The 20,860-nt window shown below is 45.7% G+C and overlaps 1 protein-coding gene across 6 annotated transcripts in view; it reads left to right on the top strand.

Annotated features, from left to right (window-relative positions):
- Positions 1-758: 758 nt before the first annotated feature.
- The window catches only part of kmt2d (lysine (K)-specific methyltransferase 2D), a 41,178-nt gene continuing 21,076 nt past the window's right edge, over positions 759-20,860 (top strand). For 2 of the 6 annotated variants that reach the window (XM_042098057.1, XM_042098052.1), the window contains exons 1-34: positions 759-1,381; positions 4,962-5,044; positions 5,572-5,683; positions 6,517-6,719; positions 6,869-6,984; positions 7,084-7,246; positions 7,343-7,514; positions 8,188-8,302; positions 8,530-8,711; positions 9,024-9,193; positions 9,378-9,722; positions 9,911-10,797; positions 10,916-11,026; positions 11,272-11,388; positions 11,475-11,579; positions 11,729-11,910; positions 13,231-13,395; positions 13,660-13,769; positions 13,883-13,924; positions 14,108-14,287; positions 14,462-14,647; positions 14,732-14,854; positions 14,953-15,083; positions 16,189-16,324; positions 16,452-16,535; positions 16,634-16,699; positions 16,792-16,935; positions 17,075-17,159; positions 17,251-17,489; positions 17,661-17,734; positions 17,853-17,903; positions 18,037-19,689; positions 19,781-19,945; positions 20,205-20,344. In XM_042098057.1, the coding sequence (XP_041953991.1) occupies positions 4,996-5,044; positions 5,572-5,683; positions 6,517-6,719; positions 6,869-6,984; positions 7,084-7,246; positions 7,343-7,514; positions 8,188-8,302; positions 8,530-8,711; positions 9,024-9,193; positions 9,378-9,722; positions 9,911-10,797; positions 10,916-11,026; positions 11,272-11,388; positions 11,475-11,579; positions 11,729-11,910; positions 13,231-13,395; positions 13,660-13,769; positions 13,883-13,924; positions 14,108-14,287; positions 14,462-14,647; positions 14,732-14,854; positions 14,953-15,083; positions 16,189-16,324; positions 16,452-16,535; positions 16,634-16,699; positions 16,792-16,935; positions 17,075-17,159; positions 17,251-17,489; positions 17,661-17,734; positions 17,853-17,903; positions 18,037-19,689; positions 19,781-19,945; positions 20,205-20,344 (6,803 nt within the window). In that variant the 5' untranslated portion in view covers positions 759-1,381; positions 4,962-4,995. Of the gene's footprint in view, positions 1,382-3,159; positions 3,315-4,176; positions 4,520-4,961; positions 5,045-5,571; positions 5,684-6,516; positions 6,720-6,868; positions 6,985-7,083; positions 7,247-7,342; positions 7,515-8,187; positions 8,303-8,529; positions 8,712-9,023; positions 9,194-9,377; positions 9,723-9,910; positions 10,798-10,915; positions 11,027-11,271; positions 11,389-11,474; positions 11,580-11,728; positions 11,911-13,230; positions 13,396-13,659; positions 13,770-13,882; positions 13,925-14,107; positions 14,288-14,461; positions 14,648-14,731; positions 14,855-14,952; positions 15,084-16,188; positions 16,325-16,451; positions 16,536-16,633; positions 16,700-16,791; positions 16,936-17,074; positions 17,160-17,250; positions 17,490-17,660; positions 17,735-17,852; positions 17,904-18,036; positions 19,690-19,780; positions 19,946-20,204; positions 20,345-20,860 lie in introns of those variants that run through there. The other 4 variants (XM_042098055.1, XM_042098056.1, XM_042098054.1 and 1 more) reach the window with 4 other exon arrangements.

The following is a 20,860-nucleotide window of genomic DNA, read 5'->3' as shown; positions in this document are numbered from 1 at the left end:
TCATAAAAAGAACACCTTTTGCAGTTTCCTCGTTTAGCCTAGCCACCAATGCTCTACTAACCTCAATCTACGCTAACTTCCCTCTCGACGTTGTTTGCTATTTGTCATCGCACGTAGGAACAGCTTTATGCGCAAGCTAAATATTGTTATGTAGTGATGTTTGCACATGCACAAGCACCATTTCACGAATTTCGGTACAGTCAGGTATAATCTCATCGACAGTACCAAACATAGGAAGCATATCTGAGAAGCTAGGTCTCGTTGGCCCCTTCTGTTTTTGAACGCATAACATCAAGGACTACATTTAATATCCTCTCTCCATATGGTGTAGGCTACAGAGTAGGCCTACTGGTCGACAACTGTTTTCCCAAGATAGATTTAAAAAATACTTTACACGAGGTCCTCGCGAATGTGACTGTAGCTGACTGTTAACGCAAATATTTGTTTTCCTGCAGACATTAAACAGAGACATGCTACTTAGCGGGAGGATTTTAGCTGATGCCCAAATCTCTTGTCAACGTGATGGTGAAGTGAAAAACAATCAACACCAACTGGTCAAGTTAAAAATGGCAAAGTAGTACTGTATTGAACTCTAAGCACTCGGGGGCAGGACATTTCCTATGTTTACATTACAATGTCAATGTCCTTTACTCCAGCTAACACAGCCTACAAATAAACATAAACAGCCCGAGTTGTAATGGCATTAGCCAGCTAATGCTAACAGCGAGTTGGCGGTGCTATACTACACGGACCCTGTCACTCGCGTGGATGTGTTGTTGAATGAAGTCAAAGTGGCGGTGACTAGAGTAGGACAGTGGCAGAAGTTCAGATGGTAACCACATAGATACGCATTGAAATAACCTCGGGTGGTAACAGCTTTATATCCTTCTTAGATCCTTGGACGACAAGGTTCGTGGTAAAAGCATCAGTCTCGCAAAACTTGCTGCAAGGTGAACTATTCTGCTGACAGAAGTCAACGTTTATGTTAGTGAAAATGATCGCTAACACTTTATATAGCTAGGATGGCTAACGTTAGCTAGTAAAGCAAACTGGTTGGTTTGGTCAGGCTGTAACGTTACCCTGTCTTTTAAAGCTGCCTAGTCAGTACGACTTGCTGGGTAGGTGATTTCTGTCAACAAACCTAAAATTGAAATTCAGATTTCACCAAATGATGACCAGGATCAACTCTAACGGAAACTGCTGTCCTATTTTAATAGCCAGCTAACGTTAGCTACCCAGCCGTCGAACCAACGTTCTAACGTTTACTTCCCCCATCTGCAACCGGTTAGCTAGCCAAGCTAGCTACGTGAAATGAGACTATTACAAGCGATCAATGTCTGGATTGTTCTGATGTATGAACATACGAGCATCGCACTGTAAGGTAAGTGTGTACCATATAAAATAATGAACTTCTTTCCGGAGTCATTTGTACATAGCTCGCAACAAGGTCTTTCCAAAGTAACTGTTAAAATAAGATATACAGCTAACGTTAGCTTGCCTACCGAATGAATACAACGGGTTAATTTGGTTATTGCAAGTCGCCATCCTATCTTGCAGAATTGTTAACATGTTAAGAATGGTTTTAGGCTAAAACCTGTGTCATTAATGTTCTAACGTGATCTGCAACTCTGCATGACTGAACTGCCCTCGTACATGTCTGTTGAAATATTAGGTTAGAACGTAGAAATGCAGTCTGTTGATACGTTCCCTTGCTAGCTGAGCTGTTTTTCGTAGCTAGCCAGGCTACATGTTAATTCAGTTACATCAGTAAATGGGACGTTCTAGCTTGCGAAATTAATTACATTTGGGAAACTAACTGCAACTACAAAATGCTATATATGATCATGTGTTTGGTTGTGTTCCGTTGTCTTATACGCGAATAACCCGAGTTGCATTCGTCCCAAGAGTGAAAACAGCCATTAGAGAGATTTGAGTTTTGGTTGCTTGCAAGGTCCTTTAGCTGGTCGGATTTATTGGCAATGTTGTCATTGTTTCAGTTCGCCATAAGTTATACCTGCATTGGTTGAATTGTTTTTACAAGGGCTAAATAATCATTTTAAGGCTCAATTACACTTATTATAACATGTTAAAACATTTAATATTACCAGTTATACGGGTAACGTTAGTTATCACAACTGGAGTTTGGTAGCTATCAATGGCTAGGTAGGAACAACTCCAAGAGACGAGCTGGCTAACTTTGTCTCGAGCTGTAGTATGTACTGTATATACTTGTTTGACAACACATTATCAGATTTTCCACCTGAATTGAGCAATAATGGTTTTCCCTATAGTAAGTTTCACGAACGCACAGTTTGTGAATTGCTAACTTGGCCACACGTAGGCCTGTTTGGGATGCCACTGTCGCTGAAAGTTGAGAAAATGTCGATAGATAGCTCACAGCTAACATTAAGGTTGGTTAGCTAGCCTGGTTTTGGTCTGGCATCGATGTTGAGTCGTACTTTCACCAATATTAGATACAAGTGACCTAGATAACATCAAATATCCAGGACTGTGCATTTATGCATTTTATTTCTTCAAGAATAATAACACAATCACGCTTACAACGGTGATATTTCTGGACTGTTACCTTCAATAGCCTCAAAGAGGCAGCTGAGCCAATGATCACTTTTAATTCTGTCAATTTATGTATAACCAAGATCGCTAAATGTAACGCTAGCTGAAGTTAGCGTGCTAGTCTAAAATTATACTTCATTGCGTCGTTTACTTGTGAGTGCTGTTTGCCGACGAGTACTCATTAGTGAAGGAAGGGTAACCTAACGTGGTCTACATGACAAACCCTGTTGTCGTACTTTGTATGTTGTTAATTGTTGTGTCGAACAGAATTAAATATTTTCGACACCTCTATTGGAGGCCAATCTGTCCGCGTTTCGAGGCCTTATCAAACTGGTTTGTCCGCGAAATTTCCTGTTGTGTTGGCTCGTCGCGACGATGATAAATCTGGGTTGAGATTCGAGATGTACAAGCAGACTTGAAAACATCTAATGTTAATGCACTCGAGAATTTGCTAATGTTTTGTAATCACATTCAGTACTGTTCAAGTTGGGCCAAATAGCGTTGATGTTTTATCGAAATTCAAGTTTCATGTATCGCAATGGGTCTTTGTTTTATTATTAGTGGAATGACTTGTTACTGTATAATGATGAACAAGATGGCTCGTTAATTAGGTTGTAATGGCTACCCCTCTTCCCTCAGTCATATCAATCCCTAACATTGTTTTGAACGCCCTTAGTCGGTTTTCCAAACATGCGCACCTTGGTATAGGATGTTGTTTCTTTCAAATAAAAGTCGAAAAAGTAAGTTCTCTCTTAATTACGTAATGTTCACAATGTCTTTGTTCATTTTTTGGTGTTAAAATTAGCGCATTTATTATTTCTGAAGGCTTAAGTTATGTTATTGTACAGCGATAGCACAGGGAGTAATAATTAAAATATGTTTTATTTTATTATCAACTGAGAATGCTTAGTAAACATTTGCCTAAAGCATACATTGATAATCAACGGATAATCTACCGCTTTTATTACGATAGAATTACCGGTTCATCGTCGCTGTATGTTTGTGTGGTACACATTTTAACGTCATGCACGGCCTGTTTCAGATCAATATTTAACTAAAGATTTTTTAAAAAACATCCTCTTAATGTTGGGACGTGTAACCAGGTATATATATATAGTGCAGTGCAGTAAAACCTGAGTGCCCGTTTTGCTGGAGTTGGATGACTGATGGGTTTGCTTAGTGTTCCGCCTGCTGAACGATATGGCTTGTGGTCAATTAGGGTCAGGAACGTTGTTTTTGAGAGTGATGAAGCAGGTGTGGCGTTCATGTGGGCAAGGCATACATGTGCATTTATGACCATATATTACTGTTAACACGTCAACAATGGTTCTGTCTGTGTGATTATCAAACGAAATAGGCTACTGCTGGAAATACTTTCTGGCGTTACCTACCCATAATTTGGTAATATGCACATGTTTTCCCTGAAAAATCAACCGATTTCAAGTATTTTTTATTTTAACTAATTCACTGTTGCCCTTTAACTATATGCGGAACTGTAGAAGTCTCTGATGTTTCTACACGGTAATGTCATTGCTGTCACAGGAAGTGTTGCACACGGAAGTTACATTTTCTTTGTGTATCTCGCTTTAGGGTTGTTTTATTTAAAGTAAACATCATTTCAGTTCCGATATCATTTATTGTCATTTTGAAATAACTTGCGTCATTTAAAAGGATACATTGCAAGAATGCAACTAAAACAAATTCGTTAGAATACTTTTAATTCGTTTGGCTAGCAACTGACTAGCTATTTATGCAGAGTTTGTTGGCTAACCCCGGTTAGCAGGCTCCACATTAGCCAGCGATAGCAAGGTTGCGCGGCCAACTGGCCGAAGACGCACGAAGCAAATTAAGCTTATTTTATATTTATGCAGTATTTAATTCAGCTCCCGGAATACACACGGTTTACTGGCATGGTGCAATAAATGGAGGAATGCGCTTTGTGATGGTCTGTAGTCGTATTCGTATGATACTTTTCTGTGTTTTTGCACTGTCGGAATTTTTCTCGGTGGCTCATGTAAATAACTTTTCTTGTATCAGTAATGTGTATCTTGCATTGTTTTAACTTACAATCAGACCCCATGTTTAATGTTTGGACATGGTATATTTAACCGTGAACCTTAATCAAACATGGAATTTTGTGGTTACTAAGTCGTGAGCCATATGTCCCATGCATTTCGTGCCTTTGAATACAATGGGCGACTCTGAACAAGTAAATCCCATTAGGCTTTGAAGCCTTTGTCTTTATTTCTTTGACACATGGAACTTGGTGTAGTTTATGGTGCACGTTGCACTTGTGCGCATCTCAAGTCACCAGTGCTAACGCCCTATTTTTTGCGCGGGTGAGTATTCTACATTTTTAACTCAGTCGGTCCATGTATGTCTTCCAGATCTCTGCGAAAGAGATCAACTTCTGGAGAAGGTATGGACGAGCAGAAATCAAACTGCGAAGAGAATGATTCTGAAACGGCAGGTACGTGAATAGTATAACAAAAAAGTAAAGTAAGAGTGAGTAAAATTGCACAAACTGAAAATGCACAGCTGCACCAAAATGTAATTCTTTTGGAATGGGTTATGATTTAAAATACTTGGGTCACCCCCACCCCCCCTTCCATAAACATCTTTAAGGTGATGGAGTGTGTTGGAAGCTTCATATTGAGGTTTGTTTACCTCTTGTGCTCTATGCTAAAGGGACCTATCATTATTAATTACGTAATTACTTTTAAAATAGTTAAAAAAGCTTTTCTTAAAGACGATTACTATTTGTTTGTGACTGTAGGCTTATTACACTATTGGGTGGTTTCAGCAAGGCCCTTAATGTCGCCTATAATACCTATATAAGGTATTTAATGGGTGTTATTGTCTCTGTTTCTCTTGTTGGTGTACTTTATTTACAATGGAATGAGAGGCAGTTGTGAAGTAGGGAATGCTTTGGATATGATGGAGCTGTGGTGTAATTGATCCTGGAGTGTGGCCAACATATTGCTTTCCTTTCCCCAGCTGATGATGGTGCCCCCCCAAACCCAAGCGTCCTGCCAGAGGGGGAGGTTGATGTCCCTGTTGCCACGGAGGACACTTCTAACACTACTGTGGAGACTTCCAGTGCACCTGTGTAAGAATGTTTAAAAATAATCCGTTGAGTTATTGTCATATTTTGAATAGGGTTAACAGTAGGAATGCAACATCTTCTGTGAGTGTAAATGAAAGTGCTTTGCATTTATGTGCCAGTGTTTGCTCACTTTTTTATTTCTTTGTGGTGTGCCATTTGCAGTAAGTTGGATATAGCAGTAAGGTGTGTTAAGGTTGGCTGCAAGCATCAACATATGCAACAGTGAAATTAACCATTACATTAATTGTAACTACTAGAAATGTGTATTTATTTTTTGATAGGAAAAGTAAATGGGACTTTTAGAAGTGGGCCTCAAAATTATATTGTATTCATCTTTTAAAAAAGTGTTTAAGAGCCTCATAAAGACCAGTTTTGTAGCACTGCTTGTCCAAGATGCTATTTGTTCTGTTTTAAAGTTATAGTCGTATCAATTGAACACTGTTGCCTCTGCTGAGAGCCACTGCTACTACAGGCTTTTGTCTAGAACAGAATTTGTAGAGATGTTTGACTTAGATTTGAGAAATTCACTTTTCTCTTGTCACTGGTATTGGTGAACATGTCTTCTTGCTCCATTGTTGTATATTCGGTTTCATTACCAATTTATTTTGATAGGCTGAAGATTAAAGTGCTTGATGAATAACATAAAACTGCAGCCATTTTAATGTGTACATTGCTCTTGACTTTAAACACTATGGGCTTTTTCTTTTTAGATTCATTTTAGATTTACTCTAGGGTGAATTTATTATTATTATTATTATTATTATTTATGGAGGAAGACACAAGGGGACGGACGGTGGTAGAATTCATGTCTGTTCGGTCTCATTTTCCCTCTGCAGGGAGAGCTCAAGAGCCTGTGCTCTCTGCAACTGTGTGGAGCGTAGCCTGCACGGACAACGAGAGCTCCGGCGATTTGGGCCCTCCTCTGACCGGCCCGCCTTGGAGCTCCCCGCTCCTGTCTTGCCTGAGGCCGGAAACGACGACCTGTCTTCCATCGGATTCTCCGACTCCAGCTGTCTGGCCACGCTGTTTGATGACACGGGTATGATCTTGACAGACCTGCCATTACATTGTGCCCCAAGCTCCATAAACCTCCATTATGTAGGGTCTGTCCTTGGCACTCACATATGGGATGGTGTTAGATATTGTGTGGGCATCCACGAGTGGAGTAATGGTTTCTCTTGGTCACAGGGAGCTGCTGGGTGCACCACTGGTGTGCGGTGTGGTCTGATGGCGTGAGGCAGGCGGATGGCGAGGACCAGGAATTTGAGAACGTGGATACAGCAGTCATCTCAGGGATACAACGGGTATGTCCCACTTCAGATTACTTCACCTGTGAAGCTACCTGTTCCATAGATTCCAAGATTCTGATTATACTCTGTGTTTACTGTCCTGTCTTGGTGCAGCTGTGTGACTATTGTAAAAGACTGGGAGCTACCATCCGGTGCCAGGCGGACGGGTGCTCACGGTTTTACCACTTCCCTTGCTCAGCAGCCAGTGGCTCTTTCCAGTCCATGAAGCTTTTAGCCCTCCTCTGTCCGGAGCACATAGATAAGGCAGAGGAGATTGGTAAGTGACTGCATTCCCCTCGAGTCAATCATAGTTTTATGTATGTATGTGTTATATTAAACCTGTTGTGTGTGTGTGTGTGTGTGTGTGTTACAGCGGGGGAAGAAGCGCGTTGCGCTGTGTGCGACTCTGCAGGGGAGTTGTTAGGGCTGTTATACTGTACGGGCTGTGGGCAGCACTACCATGCGGCCTGTCTGGAGATCAGTGCCACGCCGCTGCAGCGTTCAGGATGGCAGTGTCCTGAGTGTAAAGTGTGCCAGACCTGCAGGTAAGCACCAGCCCCGTCACCACTTCTAGACCACAGCTTCCTTCTATTGTCTGTAATTTGCCTTGGTATATATCAGTGTTTCTCAAAGTGTGGTCCGCAAGCTATCCAAAGTGGTCTGCGAGCAGAAATGGTAAAATATAATATAGATGAGTTGTTTGCAATATTGAACTAACTTGTATGTAAATCCAAACAGTTCTGCAACACAGCCTATGTAATTTATGCCAGTTTAAGCAAGGTGATTCAGTGAGTAGGCCTATTGTGTAGTATACTGTTGAAGTAGGTCTACTCTTTATTTATTTATTTATTTATTTATTTATTTATTTATTTATTTTTAAGCTAGGTGGTCCGTGAGTTTTTTTTTTTTTTTTGGGTCTATCATTTCAGTGCACAGTGAAGCTGGAATGAAATAAAGTATTTGATTAAGTGTCTGATTGGCACTTCAGTGAATGCCTTTGGAACAATAAGTCATGCACAAATTCACTTTTATGTATTTTACATAGCACACAAAGCAATCACAACCTGCCCTGTTCGCAAGATAAATGAATTTGGTTGGTTATGGTATTGGTAAAGTTTTGATACCATGGAGTGCCTTTGGATTTATGATTACATCATCAGAGGACAAATAAAGACATTTTCACCCTGTACACAATTATGCTATTCTTCTATTTACCAGACAACCAGGGGAGGACTCCAAGATGCTGGTGTGTGATGCATGTGATAAGGGCTACCACACATTCTGTCTACAGCCAGCCATGGACTCTGTGCCTCCTGACTCCTGGAAATGCCGGGTAAGAGTACTGTTAGTGTATATTTTAAGTATACGGTCATTGTATAGAGACTCATTTGTAGTGCTGGTTTTGTTTCAGCTAAAGCAGTTAAAGCTGCATTGAATGGCTGACCTGTTACGATTCTCCTTGGTTTTATATTGCTCTCTCTCTCTCTCTCTCTCTCTCTCTCTCTCTCTCTCTCTCTCTCTCTCTCTCTCTCTCTCTCTCTCTCTCTCTCACACATACAGAGGTGTCGTATGTGCAGTGACTGTGGGGCGAGTGGGCTCAGCCTTCCAGGCGAGGCCCAGTGGTTTGAGAGCTATGCCGTATGTGAGGCGTGCCAGCAACGGCGCCTCACTGTCTGTGGCGTGTGCAGTAAGAGCAGTGAACCCCCCGCCACACTGCCACACAGATGCAGCACCTGCCACAGGTCCGTACCCACCAAGCCCTTCCACCATGTATGTAGTTCTGTTCGGTAGAGTGCCATCTCAAGCTTGTAAGCTTGACTTTAAACCACATCTTAGAGACCTGCAAAATCATACTTTGTCTTGGGTTCAGGTATAGGACCGAGTTAAAGTCAGGAAATCTGCCATTAAACTCTGTTAGGATTGCAGTTCATTGGCTTACATTTACAGGCTGGATAATGACCATACAGATTAATGTGCCTTAAGGAGCATGTGTCCAATGCATGTTGTCCTTAGTTTTTGATTTCGGAATGCCTCATTTTCTTTGAACTGTGCAGATGGGTGCACCCAGAGTGTGCTGTGGTCGGCGCGTTGGAGGAGAAAACAGTGTGTGTGCTGTGCCGAGAGGCCACGCCTGAGGCCCCAGCAGAAGCTCCAGCTCCAGCTCCGATGGCACAGGAGGAAGAGGAGAAGACGACGACGGAGGAAGAGGTGCCCATGGAGCTGGGTAAGTGCTGCTGTTGGGTGTTATAGTTCTGATTTTTCACGCACGCGTCTTAGGGTTCAAAAAGCACTTGCCAGAATTCACAACCTCAACAAAGATTTGTTACAGTTTGGTGCAGCTAGTAGACATTTATTTGTGGTTCATCTTGGAAGTTTTGCGCTGTGGTTGAACTCCTGTCTCTCTGTAGGCACAGACACTGAGGTGGTTGGAACGACAAAAGTCGAGGAAGTGATCATGGAAGAGGGACCTCAGGCTGAGGCCACAGAGGTCCCCTCTGAGTGTGCCGTGGAAACTGAAGTCCCGGTGCAATCCGAATCCGAAAGGGAAGTTCCACCAGAGCCTTGTGAGGAGGGACATATGCCGGCCAAGCCTCTCTTGGAGAGTGGGGTTCCCACAGAAACAGCTGTTGAGCTCCAGGTGGATGCGGTGGAAGGCGAAGCCCCCTCAGAGTCCCACGCAGAGGAAGAAGCCACCACTGTCCTTCCTGCTGAAGCTCTATCCGATGAGCTTCCGGTCAGCTCTGAAGTTCCAGGTAAAGTAGTCCATCACTTCAGCACTCTAGAAGCAGTCTCTGGGAAAAACTGCTGCTGAGATGAGCTTTTGAGTCACATTGTTAAAATTCTGCCATAGTTTTGTGTTGGCACTGTTTGTTTTAAAAGCACACTGTGCTCTTGCAGAAATGTGAAGTGCGCTGTTTAACTGTCATGCTTTTGTCAACAGAAGGAAGTGTAAGCGTTGAACAGGAAGCCAGTTGCTTAACTGTTGCCAGCAGTGAGGAGGAGAGCAGACCGGAGGCTGAAAGCCAGCTCATCCGGGACAGCCCAGAGAGCCATGTGGCAGACAGCACGGCTGGAGCTCAAAGCAGCGCTGTGGAGGGAGAACCTGAGGGGCATTTGGGGCCAGAGGAGGAGGAGGAGGAAGAAGAGGAGGCTCCTGTGCAAGACGCCGAGGTGAGAAAGGAGGAAACATCTGAAGACGTGGCTGTTTCTGAAGCTTCCAGGAAGTCTCCTCCCCGACCACCAACCCCTCCAACCGACAGCCAAGAGGCTGAGCCTGTTGCCATGGACACAGAGGAGGCAGGGCATACAGAGCTCGCCGAGGACTCGCAAGAAGGTGCGTTGGAACCCTCTGCGGAACAGGCTGAGCCGACTCCCTCTCTGCACACGGAGGACAGGCCTGCGCAGTCAGAGGAGGACGAAGAGGCACTGGACGAGGACGACGAGGCCCTGGCGGAGTCGTCGGCGAAGGAAGAGGACTGCCCTGTGGCGGGCGAGGAGGACGATGACGACGACGACGAAGAGGTGGTGCGGCGGGTGAAAAGGAAGCGGCGGGTGGATCCCCTCGAGGGGGGCTGCAAGCCGGAGTTGCTGCTGGACGAGGCGTCCAACATGAGCCACGGCGACGAGAGCAGCAGCGGCTTCCTGGGCTCCCCGTCCGAGCATGACCCACACGGGCACTCCGCCGACCTGAGCCTGATGCCGGCCGGCCGTTCGCGCTCTGACTCGCTGCTCACAGAGACGGACGACTCTCTGCCATTTGACCCTCTCAAGCTGGATGGGGAGAAGGTGAGGCGCCGCGGCTCCCCAGGTCGCTCTCGCATCAGACAGGTAAGGACCGTCCAGCTCTGCATACTGGGGCATCTGGTGGGGGGTGTCTTGGTAGTAACTGACCTAAGGTTTGGATCTTGGACTCGGTGATAACAGTGTTTGCTGGTGCTTTCCTAAGGGGCGGAGCAGCGGTTTCCCAGGGAAGAGACGTCCTCGCGGCGGTGGCAGTGGAAGGGGCCGTGGCCGGTCGCGCCTAAAAGCCATGGCCTCCTGCATCGACGCCTTCCTGGTACGTTAGCCTAGCACACCTGCTGCTGCTAATAGCAGTTGAAGTTAATCCGTTTGTGGGACTTTCTCTTCCCTTACACCTGTTCATGCACAGATCTGGTTACTAAATGCTGTTGGTGGGGATTTCTGTTCAGCTGCTACTGTTAAGGGCCTGAGGCGGTTCTGATTTCGTGTAAGCACTCTAGTGTTTGAGCCCATCACCGACATCACTTGTGTCCTCTGAACCTGATCTCTCCTTCTCTGCAGCTGAGTATGACCACAGACACTGGACCGAGCAAGGAAGAGGCGGAGGAGGAGGAAGATGACACCATGCAAAACACAGTGGTGCTCTTTTCAAACACTGATAAATTTGTCCTGCTGCAGGTAAGTCGCTACTTCGTCTCACGTCATTGACCCCTGTTTTACTAGCTCAGGAGTGTTAACAGTTGAATGGCCTCCTCTTTCTGTAGGACATGTGTGTGGTGTGTGGTAGCTTTGGCAAGGGCGTGGAAGGGCAGCTGCTCGCTTGTGCCCAGTGTGCCCAGTGTTACCATCCGTACTGCGTCAACAGCAAGGTGAGCATTCATTCACTGCCACTTAATGCCCCCTACCACAGGGCAACAGACTGCACACATTCACAGATTTTGCCCATTATGCTCTCTCTTTGTATGAATATAATCAACTATGAATAATGTATGACTGGTTTTGACCTTTCTGTGCGCAGATCACTAAGATGATGTTGCGAAAGGGCTGGCGCTGTCTGGAGTGCATAGTGTGTGAGGTGTGTGGAAAGGCCTCGGACCCCTCGCGCCTGCTACTGTGTGACGACTGTGATGTCAGCTACCACACCTACTGCTTGGACCCGCCCCTTACCACTGTCCCGAAAGGGGGCTGGAAGTGCAAATGGTGCAGTAGCCCTTCATTTAACGAAAACATTTTATTTCTCTTAAAAGATCTGCTGAAATCACTTGGTAATCAGTGGTTGGGGCTAGAATACGAAATCAGGGAGGTAATGAGGTCTATAAATGAGTTTTGACCATTTGTTTGGCACTGCAGCATATTGTGCTAGCTTATTCGTTATTTATGCATGAAGAAAATTGTCGACTTGTCACCTTTCCAGCTGTTTGCAGTTTGAGTTCTAAATTCAGCCTGAGCTTTACAGTTAACAAAGACAGACATGACTAATGATCCAGGAGTCTCATTATGCAGGGCTCTACACTAACATTTTTTTTCAGGAGCACTTGTGCGCCCAAGTTAAAAAATTTAGGAGCACAGACAAAAATTTGGGCGCACAGTCAGTTCTGTACTTAACTTACACATAATCTAACATTATACTGCAGCTGACAGTTAAACATGCCAGTGCACCAATTGCGAATATTAAGAATGACTGACAACATTTAGGCTACAGGAAACAGGATTTTAAAGATCAGTGCCTACTTTATTTTCAGTCTGTTCTATTTTCCTACATTTTGTTAATGTAAAATAATATAATGCATTACCATATTTGCATTTAGCCTGTATATCAAGTAGGCTAATTTATTTATTTGTGAATCCATCTATAGCTAATCCAAATATGCCCATGGTGACCTATCTGACTGCATACTGCCTAATACTACTACTAAAACAGTCCATTTACTCTTCCACAAAACCCAACATAGGCTAATCAAGGATATATGTTTTATACTTTTAGTTTTTATTTTAAATATATGCATTGATGGGGGCAGTAGGCAAACGTTAGGCCTACTTTCGTTTTGCACTTCAGCTTGTATTCAGTGTAAACAAACAAGCATATTTTTTTGCACTCGCACGGCATCATTTTTACTCGCATGTGCGAGTGAAATGGGCGCACTGTAGAGCCCTGCTATGTACCAGCTTATGTCCACATGAAGCTGAATGCATTATGTATTAAATGGCCGGTGGTAGCGTAGTGGCTAAGGAGCTGGGTTAGCATACAGCCAGAAGAGTTTCGGCTCCACCGTTCCACCGTTGTGCCCATGAGCAAGGCACTTAACTCTGTGTTGCTCAGAGAACAATGGTCCTTGTAATATAACTAATGTATGTAAGTCGCTTTGGATAAAAGCATCTGCTAAATCACTGTATGTAATTAAATGCATTGTATATAAATTAAATGCATTACACCGTCGTAGGATGTGTTAGCTGGTCAACAGTTCCTTATGCCCACTGCAGTTGCTCCTCTCTGACCGCTTTGCTGTCATGCCCGTGCAGGTGTGTGTGCTGCATGCAGTGTGGTGCCAGCTCCCCGGGGTTCCACTGCGAGTGGCAGAACAACTACACCCACTGTGGCCCCTGTGCCAGCCTGGTCACCTGCCCTGTGTGCAGAGAGAATTTCAAGGAGGAGGAGCTACTGCTTCAGTGCCAGCACTGTGACAGGTGAGCGCAAGCGCACACACACACACAGATATTTATATATATATATATATATATATATATATATATATATATATATATATATATATATATATATACACACAGAGGTTATATTTTAAAATGGAAATGTGATTCATTCATGCGCATATGTATTAGGTTGTCTTCCCTGTGACTTTCTTTTTTATGACTTAAGACTGCACCACGTTTGTCTGTTAATGTGGTCGTCATGGGTTGATTGGTGCATCTCCTGACTTCTTTTCCCCACAGATGGGTGCATGCTGTGTGTGAAAGTCTCTACACTGAGGATGAGGTAGAACAGGCATCTGATGAAGGATTTGCCTGCACTGCTTGCATTCCCTATGTGCCCAAGCCTGTGGGTAAGTGAGCGCCTCTCAGTTATACAGAAGATCTCGAAGGTGATTTAAAAAACATATAAATAATATTGCTGTTGTAGTTTACCCTGTTAATGTATCCTATTTTCCTCCACCAGTGGTTTCCCCCATGATGTCGGCTTTTAAGATCAAAGAGCCGGGTGAGTGTTTCCCACGCCTAGTTGTTGTTCCTTGCCTAGTTGATGTTGTCTCATGACTGTATGTTTTTAAAAAGGTGTTTATCTTTGCAGTTTCTCTTTTTGTTTTGATGAATGCAGGTACATGGTTGTTGAAATCAGCCTTTGTGTATGTAGCACTGACCTCTCTTGTGTCTCCTCCCACAGAGCCGCAGTTCTACCGTCTGGAAGGCGTGTGGCTGACCGAGTCGGGCATGTCCCTGCTCCGTAGCCTCTCCATGTCACCCTTGCACAAGCGCCGTCAGCGCCGCTCTCGCCTTGGGACCCTGTGTGGGGAGGTCCAGGACAGCCTTGAGCTTAAGGAGGTAGACGGAGAGGAGGGCAAAGGTCAGGGTTCTTCTCTCTACACACACACACACACACACACACACACACACACACACACACACACCTTACACTCTAGTGTTGGCACCATTGGAGATGCTTGTCTCTGATTTATGCAGTGTATCCACGGAAGTGGCCATAAAGGCTCATTTGGTTTCTGTAATCATTCTTCCAAAGGCTGTGGAGAGCCAATGGAGTGCGAGCCAAAGCTGGAGGCTGCTGGGAGTCCTGACCGGGAGGAAGGAGCAGAAAGGGAAGGAGCAGAAGGATGTGCTGACGGCATGGCGGACCCTGAGGGACTCAAGGGAGGAGTAGAGGAGACAGATGATGGGAAAAAGAGAAAAAGAAAACCATACAGGCCAGGTAAGACATGGTCAGGTTGCTTTCACTCCGCTGAATTGGTGAAATTGAATGTGCTGTCGCTAATGAACTGGTCTGCGTTGCTAGGAATTGGCGGGTTCATGGTGCGGCAGAGGAAGTGTCACACAAGGATGAGGAAGGGCCAGATCGCGGCTCTCTCAGGGGAGGGAGGAGCAGATGGCCAACCTCATGAGGCCAAACTGGAGGATGGTACGGGAAAGAGTTATTTTTCTAGAAATGTTTTGAGTCAAAGGAATCCACATAAACAGTGTCTGATGATTTTGTTTTGCTTCCCTACTGCCTGTCAGGTGCACATCCAGACACTCCCATGGACGGACCCCCAGAGGTGAAGACCGGGGAAGGTGAAGGGGAGCAAGCCAAAAAGCGACGGGGGCGGAAGAAGAGCAAGCTGGAAGATATGTTCCCTGCTTACCTGCAGGTACTAACCTCTTTTATATGTCTGAAACCACCCCATATACCAGGGGTGTCAAACTCATATTAGGCAGTGGGCTGGATTTGTTGGAATGAGACCTCGTGGGGGCTGTCATTCTCATGGTCATTATCATTTTTCTGCATGGGTATCAGAGTGTTCGATGATATGTTCCCTGCTTACCTGCAGGTACTAACCTCTTTTATATGTCTGAAACCACCCCATATACCAGGGGTGTCAAACTCATATTAGGCAGTGGGCTGGATTTGTTGGAATGAGACCTCGTGGGGGCTGTCATTCTCATGGTCATTATCATTTTTCTGCATGGGTATCAGAGTGTTCGATGATATGTTCCTTTACTATACCCACTTATAAGCAAACAAATACAAATCATGTACTGCTGTCATATACTGCTCTTTCTCTCTTGAAATATCCTACTTCCGTGCCAGTTTTTTCAGCCTCCTCTTCCCTGAGAATGGTTTGTGCTAGGTTTAAGCAATTTATCGTATTTTTCAGATATTGCATATTACACATGGTGGGGTGGGTTTACATGGACAGTTTTTTGTCATTCCGATTAAACTATTCTGAATGAAAAAATCGTGCCATCTGTTTACAAGGGGTGCGTTCTATTCCGATCAGGTGCTCTCAAGCGCTCTAGAATCTTTGATTGAATAGACGTTGCAGCTTTGCTTTTGTTTGAGAAACTACAGCAGACAACCCGATTGACTGTATACATGGCTGTTCAATCGAAATACACCACCCCTTCCATTCCGATTAAAATTTTAATCAGATTGACAGTTTTATTCCGATCAAGGTGTTTATATGCGTAATTTTTAATCCGATTCTAATCTAAATAAAAGTGTTTTTTTCTTTTTTTCTTCTTCTAATTTTTCTCTTCCTACCTAAAACATCTGGGGAGCCGTGTGAAACCTGCTGGTGGGCCTGATCTGGCCCCCAGGACTTATGTTTGACACACCTGCCCTATACAATTGTGTTACGGCTCCTACACACAGTTGCATGCGTTGACTGAACGCAACTGTTTGTAGGAGCGGTTAGAGATTGGAATACCTGTACTCAAAGGATTAACCCCAATATATGTGTGTTCCCCATGCAGGAGGCTTTCTTTGGCAAGACGTTGTTGGATCAGAGTAAGAAAGCGCTCCTGGTTCCACCAGGCCAGAGACATCCTCAGGGCCTACTGCGACCTCCTCTGGCTGGGCAAGGCCCTCGGCCTATGCCTCTGGAACCAGGTAAACACCATCTCAGTCGCGTTTTGCAATGCCTCTGCATCTTGGTTTCACTTTGGTATGCAATATTTTTACCAACACTGGGGAAGGTGTGAGTGTGATTATTTCAATCTGTGTATATTTGGAACAGACGCAAAGGACAGAATGATGGGTGCCGCTCTCCAGCTAAAGCATGAAGGAGGTACGGGACCAACATCTCAGGGAGCTGGAACGGGTAGGTCAAATTCTGACACCACCTGTCCCCTGTTGAAAGATTCATAAGCCATCTGTTATAGTTGGTGCATTTGTACTAACTCTGTTTCCATGTTTCAGAGATGACAGGGCAGTCCTCCTCGCTTAAAGATCAGGCTGAAGCACAGGATAAAGAGAGAAGTGAAGGTAGCACTTCCCTAATGTCCAGTGTATTTTGTATTGCATCTCTTAAACCAAACCTGTACTGATTGCACAATTTGGTTTTGCCTGGCCCTTAGGTCTTCCGCAGGGAGTTGAGAGTCAGGACTCTGAGCAATTTTTCCGGAAGATCCTGGGAGGATCGGAGGGGTGTCCTCTTGGGGGCGTGAAGCCTATTCTAGAGGGAGACCGTGGCGGCCTCCCGCAGAGAGGCCTTCTGCCAGGTATGGATGAATGCCATACTCCAAAGTGATGCCTTCATAGTCATTCAAACGGCTATTTGTAGTCTGATATGGCACAAGTGGTAGCAGTTTCTATATTTGCTTTTCCATTATGTTTGATTTACAATTATTGTTCATGCAGGCACATCCTTGTCTGGGTCTCTGCCCTCTGCTGCAGTAATGGACTCATTTCCTGGACTCTCCCAGTCCCCCTTCTTGGACATGCGGTAAGTTACTTTTGGACCAGTAACAGCTAAACATACTTGTCCCAGTAAGGCCGATCTGAATGCCAGAGTTTTCTGCTTTCTGATTTTCTAGGGATCGAGGGGGGTTGTTTAGCCCTGACCAAGGGGAGGAGAGTCCATGGGCTACGCCATCCACCCCTGCCACCCCATCAACTCCCACAACCCCCACTGAACCGGAGGGTGACGGTCTGTCATACAACCAACGCAGCTTGCAACGGTGGGAGAAGGATGAGGAGTTGGGCGAGCTGTCAACCATCTCCCCAGTGCTTTACGCCAACATTAACTTCCCCACCCTCAAGCAGGACTATCCAGGTCTGTCAGACTGAGTCATTGTAATTTGTTGTGCATTAAGATGAATAGTGAGAGCTTTTAAAGGAGGTTGAATCTAGGGTGGGCCACTGTGCACTGTACAGTTGCAGAGTTTAAGTTTGGTTACATTTTTTTTTTTAGCAGCCTCAATATGCCCTCTTGAATTTTCCACAGATTGGTCCAGTCGCTGCAAACAAATAATGAAGATCTGGAGAAAAGTGTCTGCTGCGGACAAGGGTCCTTTTTTGGTGTGTTAACTGTGTTGTTCTGATGATTTTATAAATGTAATATTGGGCAATAATTATTAAATGCAAAAATACAATAAATGTAAAAAAAAAAACTCCCCCTCTTTGTCTTTTCCAATAGAAAATGGCCAAAGACAACAGAGCTGCTCAGCGCATTAATAAAGCACAGAAGGTAAGGACTTAAAACAAAAATGCTGTATTTGAACTCAACATTTTATATAGTTTCTACTAGACATTCCAGAAGTATATCCAGTGCTTCCATATTCCGTAGATATTCAGCGCTGTTCTTTGTTTTCCCTTTACAGCAGGCGGAGAGTCAGGTGTGCAGGACGATAAAGACAGAAGGAGGTGCTCGAGTTAAAGGGGAACGACCGAACCTACACCTTCAGATCCCACCTCCATCTGGTTCAGCCTCCACCCCTTCTCAGCCCAGTTCTGCTGAGAGCCCCTTTCCCTTCGCCCCTGACTCGGCCTCATCCTCCACCTTCTTCCCTGACGGTCCCCTGAAGACCCCAGGCTCTGCGACAGATGCCCGGACAGATCCCTTTGCCAAGCTGCCTCCTCAGTCACCTCATCCACACTCTCACCCCTCCACCCCCTTCTCGCAGGCTTCCTCCAGCCCTCTGCAGGCTTCTTCCTCAGGTTACCCTCACTCTGGCCCCCAGGGTCCCCCTCCTCCTCCTCAGGGACGGCCAGCCAGCCTGGGCCCTCTCGACATGCAACCAGGAATTCCTGGCAACCTGCGGAGGGCTCAGCAGGTTGACCCATTCTTTAGACCCCAGCAGCAAGGCCACATGCCTCAGCCTCAGCCCCAGCCAGCCTCTCAGGAACCCTTATGCCCACCTGAGAGTCCCCGATCCCGAGCCACTGGGCTGGGGGACTCCCCTCTCTTCTCCCCTCCTCACAGTACTCACTATGTAGACCCGTTTCGCAATCAGCAGGCAGTCGTGCGTCAGGAATACGGCTCATCCCCCTCATCTTCATCCGTGCCCTCCTCACCAGCCGGGGTAGGCCAATATAGGGCTGATATGAGCGCCCCTTCTCCACGCTCCTCTTCCTCTGGGCGCCAAGATATTGGCACTGGCTCCCCTGCTGGAATGCTGGACTCAGGAGACGGACTGTTCAAGGCTCCAATGACCCCTCGGATGCACCAGGGAGATGGTGGGAGTGCTCTTCTCCCCCCTAATGCCTCTCCCAATCATCCATCAGAGGGCTACCGGCAGTCTCCTGCCCCGTTCTCAGATCCTAACGCTCAGCCTCCCCTGACTCCGCGGCCTCAGTCTGGGGACAGCTCCTCACCGCTGTCCCAGAGGCTGCCCATGCCCCAGCAGGAGTCACACCCAAGGGTGCCCTCCAGCCCACAGTCTCAGGGCAGCTCACAGTCTCCCCTCACTCCCGGTGCCCTGTCCAATGATGCTTTCTCAGTTCAGTCGCCAGCCACACCTCGTTTCCAGTCCCCTGATCCTTACTCAAGGCCACCCTCACGCCCCCAATCCAGAGACCCGTTTGCCACACTGCACAAACCTCCTCGCCCCTCCTCTGCAGTCCCAGAGGGCGGACAGACCTTCCGAGGCTCTCCTCATCCAAACCAGCAGTCGCCCATGCCCCCCTGCTCTCCCTCAATGGGGGATCCACTCTCTGGAAAGCCCACTGGGCTGCCAGCTTTCAGTCGAAGCCCTGGTGTTGGGCCCCATCAGATGAGCCAGCAGCAGGTGCGGATTCCTTTCGGGGAACCCCAGCCTCCCCAGGCCCAGCTCCAACAACAGCAGCCTGTGGGTTCAGACTTCCACCCCAGGATGCCACTGCCATCTATGGGCCAGGATCCCACATCTGTGCGACCACCTGATGTGTCCCAGGTCCCGGCCATGCAAACCCCACAGGACATGCCAGATATGTCAGTTGGTCAGGACCCAGCCTTCATTGGTCTAAGTCCTTTAGATATGGAAAAGAGCAAACAGGTAAATCTCCATTGTAACTGATTTTATTTTATTTTGATGGCCTTTTATTGTGATTTGCAATAACGTTGTTCCTTTACACTGCCTAATTTAGAAACAGAAGCTGAGAGAGTTCTTGATCAGACAGAAAATGCAAAGAAGCTCTCGTCAGGAGAAAGAGGCCGCTGCAGCAAGTGCTGCTGTCCCAGTTTGGCCTGGTGGAGACATTGCAGCATACCAGCAAGACAGAAGTCAGCGACCCCCGCCACCATACCCACAGGTACATGCCCTTCCAGAGCTGTCCCAGAACTGATTGAACGCTAATAGACGTGCTTAGTCAGTTGTTGATATGTGTTGGTATGTTGTGGAAAAATTCCTCTGCTGGTGAGTCTCTATTGGAATAATCTTCCAGCTGTACCCTAACACTGATTCTGTCCACTGAAATTGTTTAGGTGTGCCACAGACGTTTTTCATGTTTGTGGTTTAGGTTTAAACAGGTTGTTTAGAGATTTCTCACATGTTTTTGTGTCTTGCCTCAGGACCGAGCAGCAGTAGCTGCCGCAGCTGCTCAAGCAGCAGCTGCAGGGAAGCTCCCCCTCCAAGTGGGGCCTATGGATGACAAACTGTGTCGACCGGGCCCACTTGGGACACCTGCAGTGATGGACCCTAATGCTCTCAGGTATGGTCACTCTTTTAATATGCATCTTTACAAACTGTATATGACACACCTCACTGTTAGTCAAATCAGTGATGATTTCCTTTTCATGATATTTTCTCTGAATGCACATTTTTGTGAGAACATGAAGTAATCCATAGTGGCAAAGTTAAGTTATGAAATCAAGCAGTATCTCAAAGCTAACGTTAGAATACTGTTTGGATGTCGAATTTAGCATGCTTAGCCTACTTACAGCTGCTTGTCAATTTCGTTGAAGGGCTCATTTTATTGACTCTGACACTGAATGTTTGCAAAATCCCGATGTAAATGGAAAAGTGTTTGACAAAATTTAAAAGTGCTTGTCCCAAGGAGAAGTACGAACCTTTATTTTAACTATGTAGAAAACGTTATGAATTGCATCCACACATCAGCAGCCTTTCCCTTTAAACTGTGTTACAATTGCAAGGGTTCCCTCAAACGCCTTAAAGATGAACTGAACTGAAAGAATCAACATTGATAATGTGTTGATTATGATAATTA

The sequence above is a fragment of the Alosa sapidissima genome, chromosome 7 (genome assembly GCF_018492685.1).
Source record: "Alosa sapidissima isolate fAloSap1 chromosome 7, fAloSap1.pri, whole genome shotgun sequence".
Lineage (NCBI taxonomy): Eukaryota > Metazoa > Chordata > Actinopteri > Clupeiformes > Clupeidae > Alosa > Alosa sapidissima.
The sequence above is the reverse complement of the archived record's forward strand: the minus strand, read 5'-3'. Positions and strand labels throughout refer to the sequence as shown.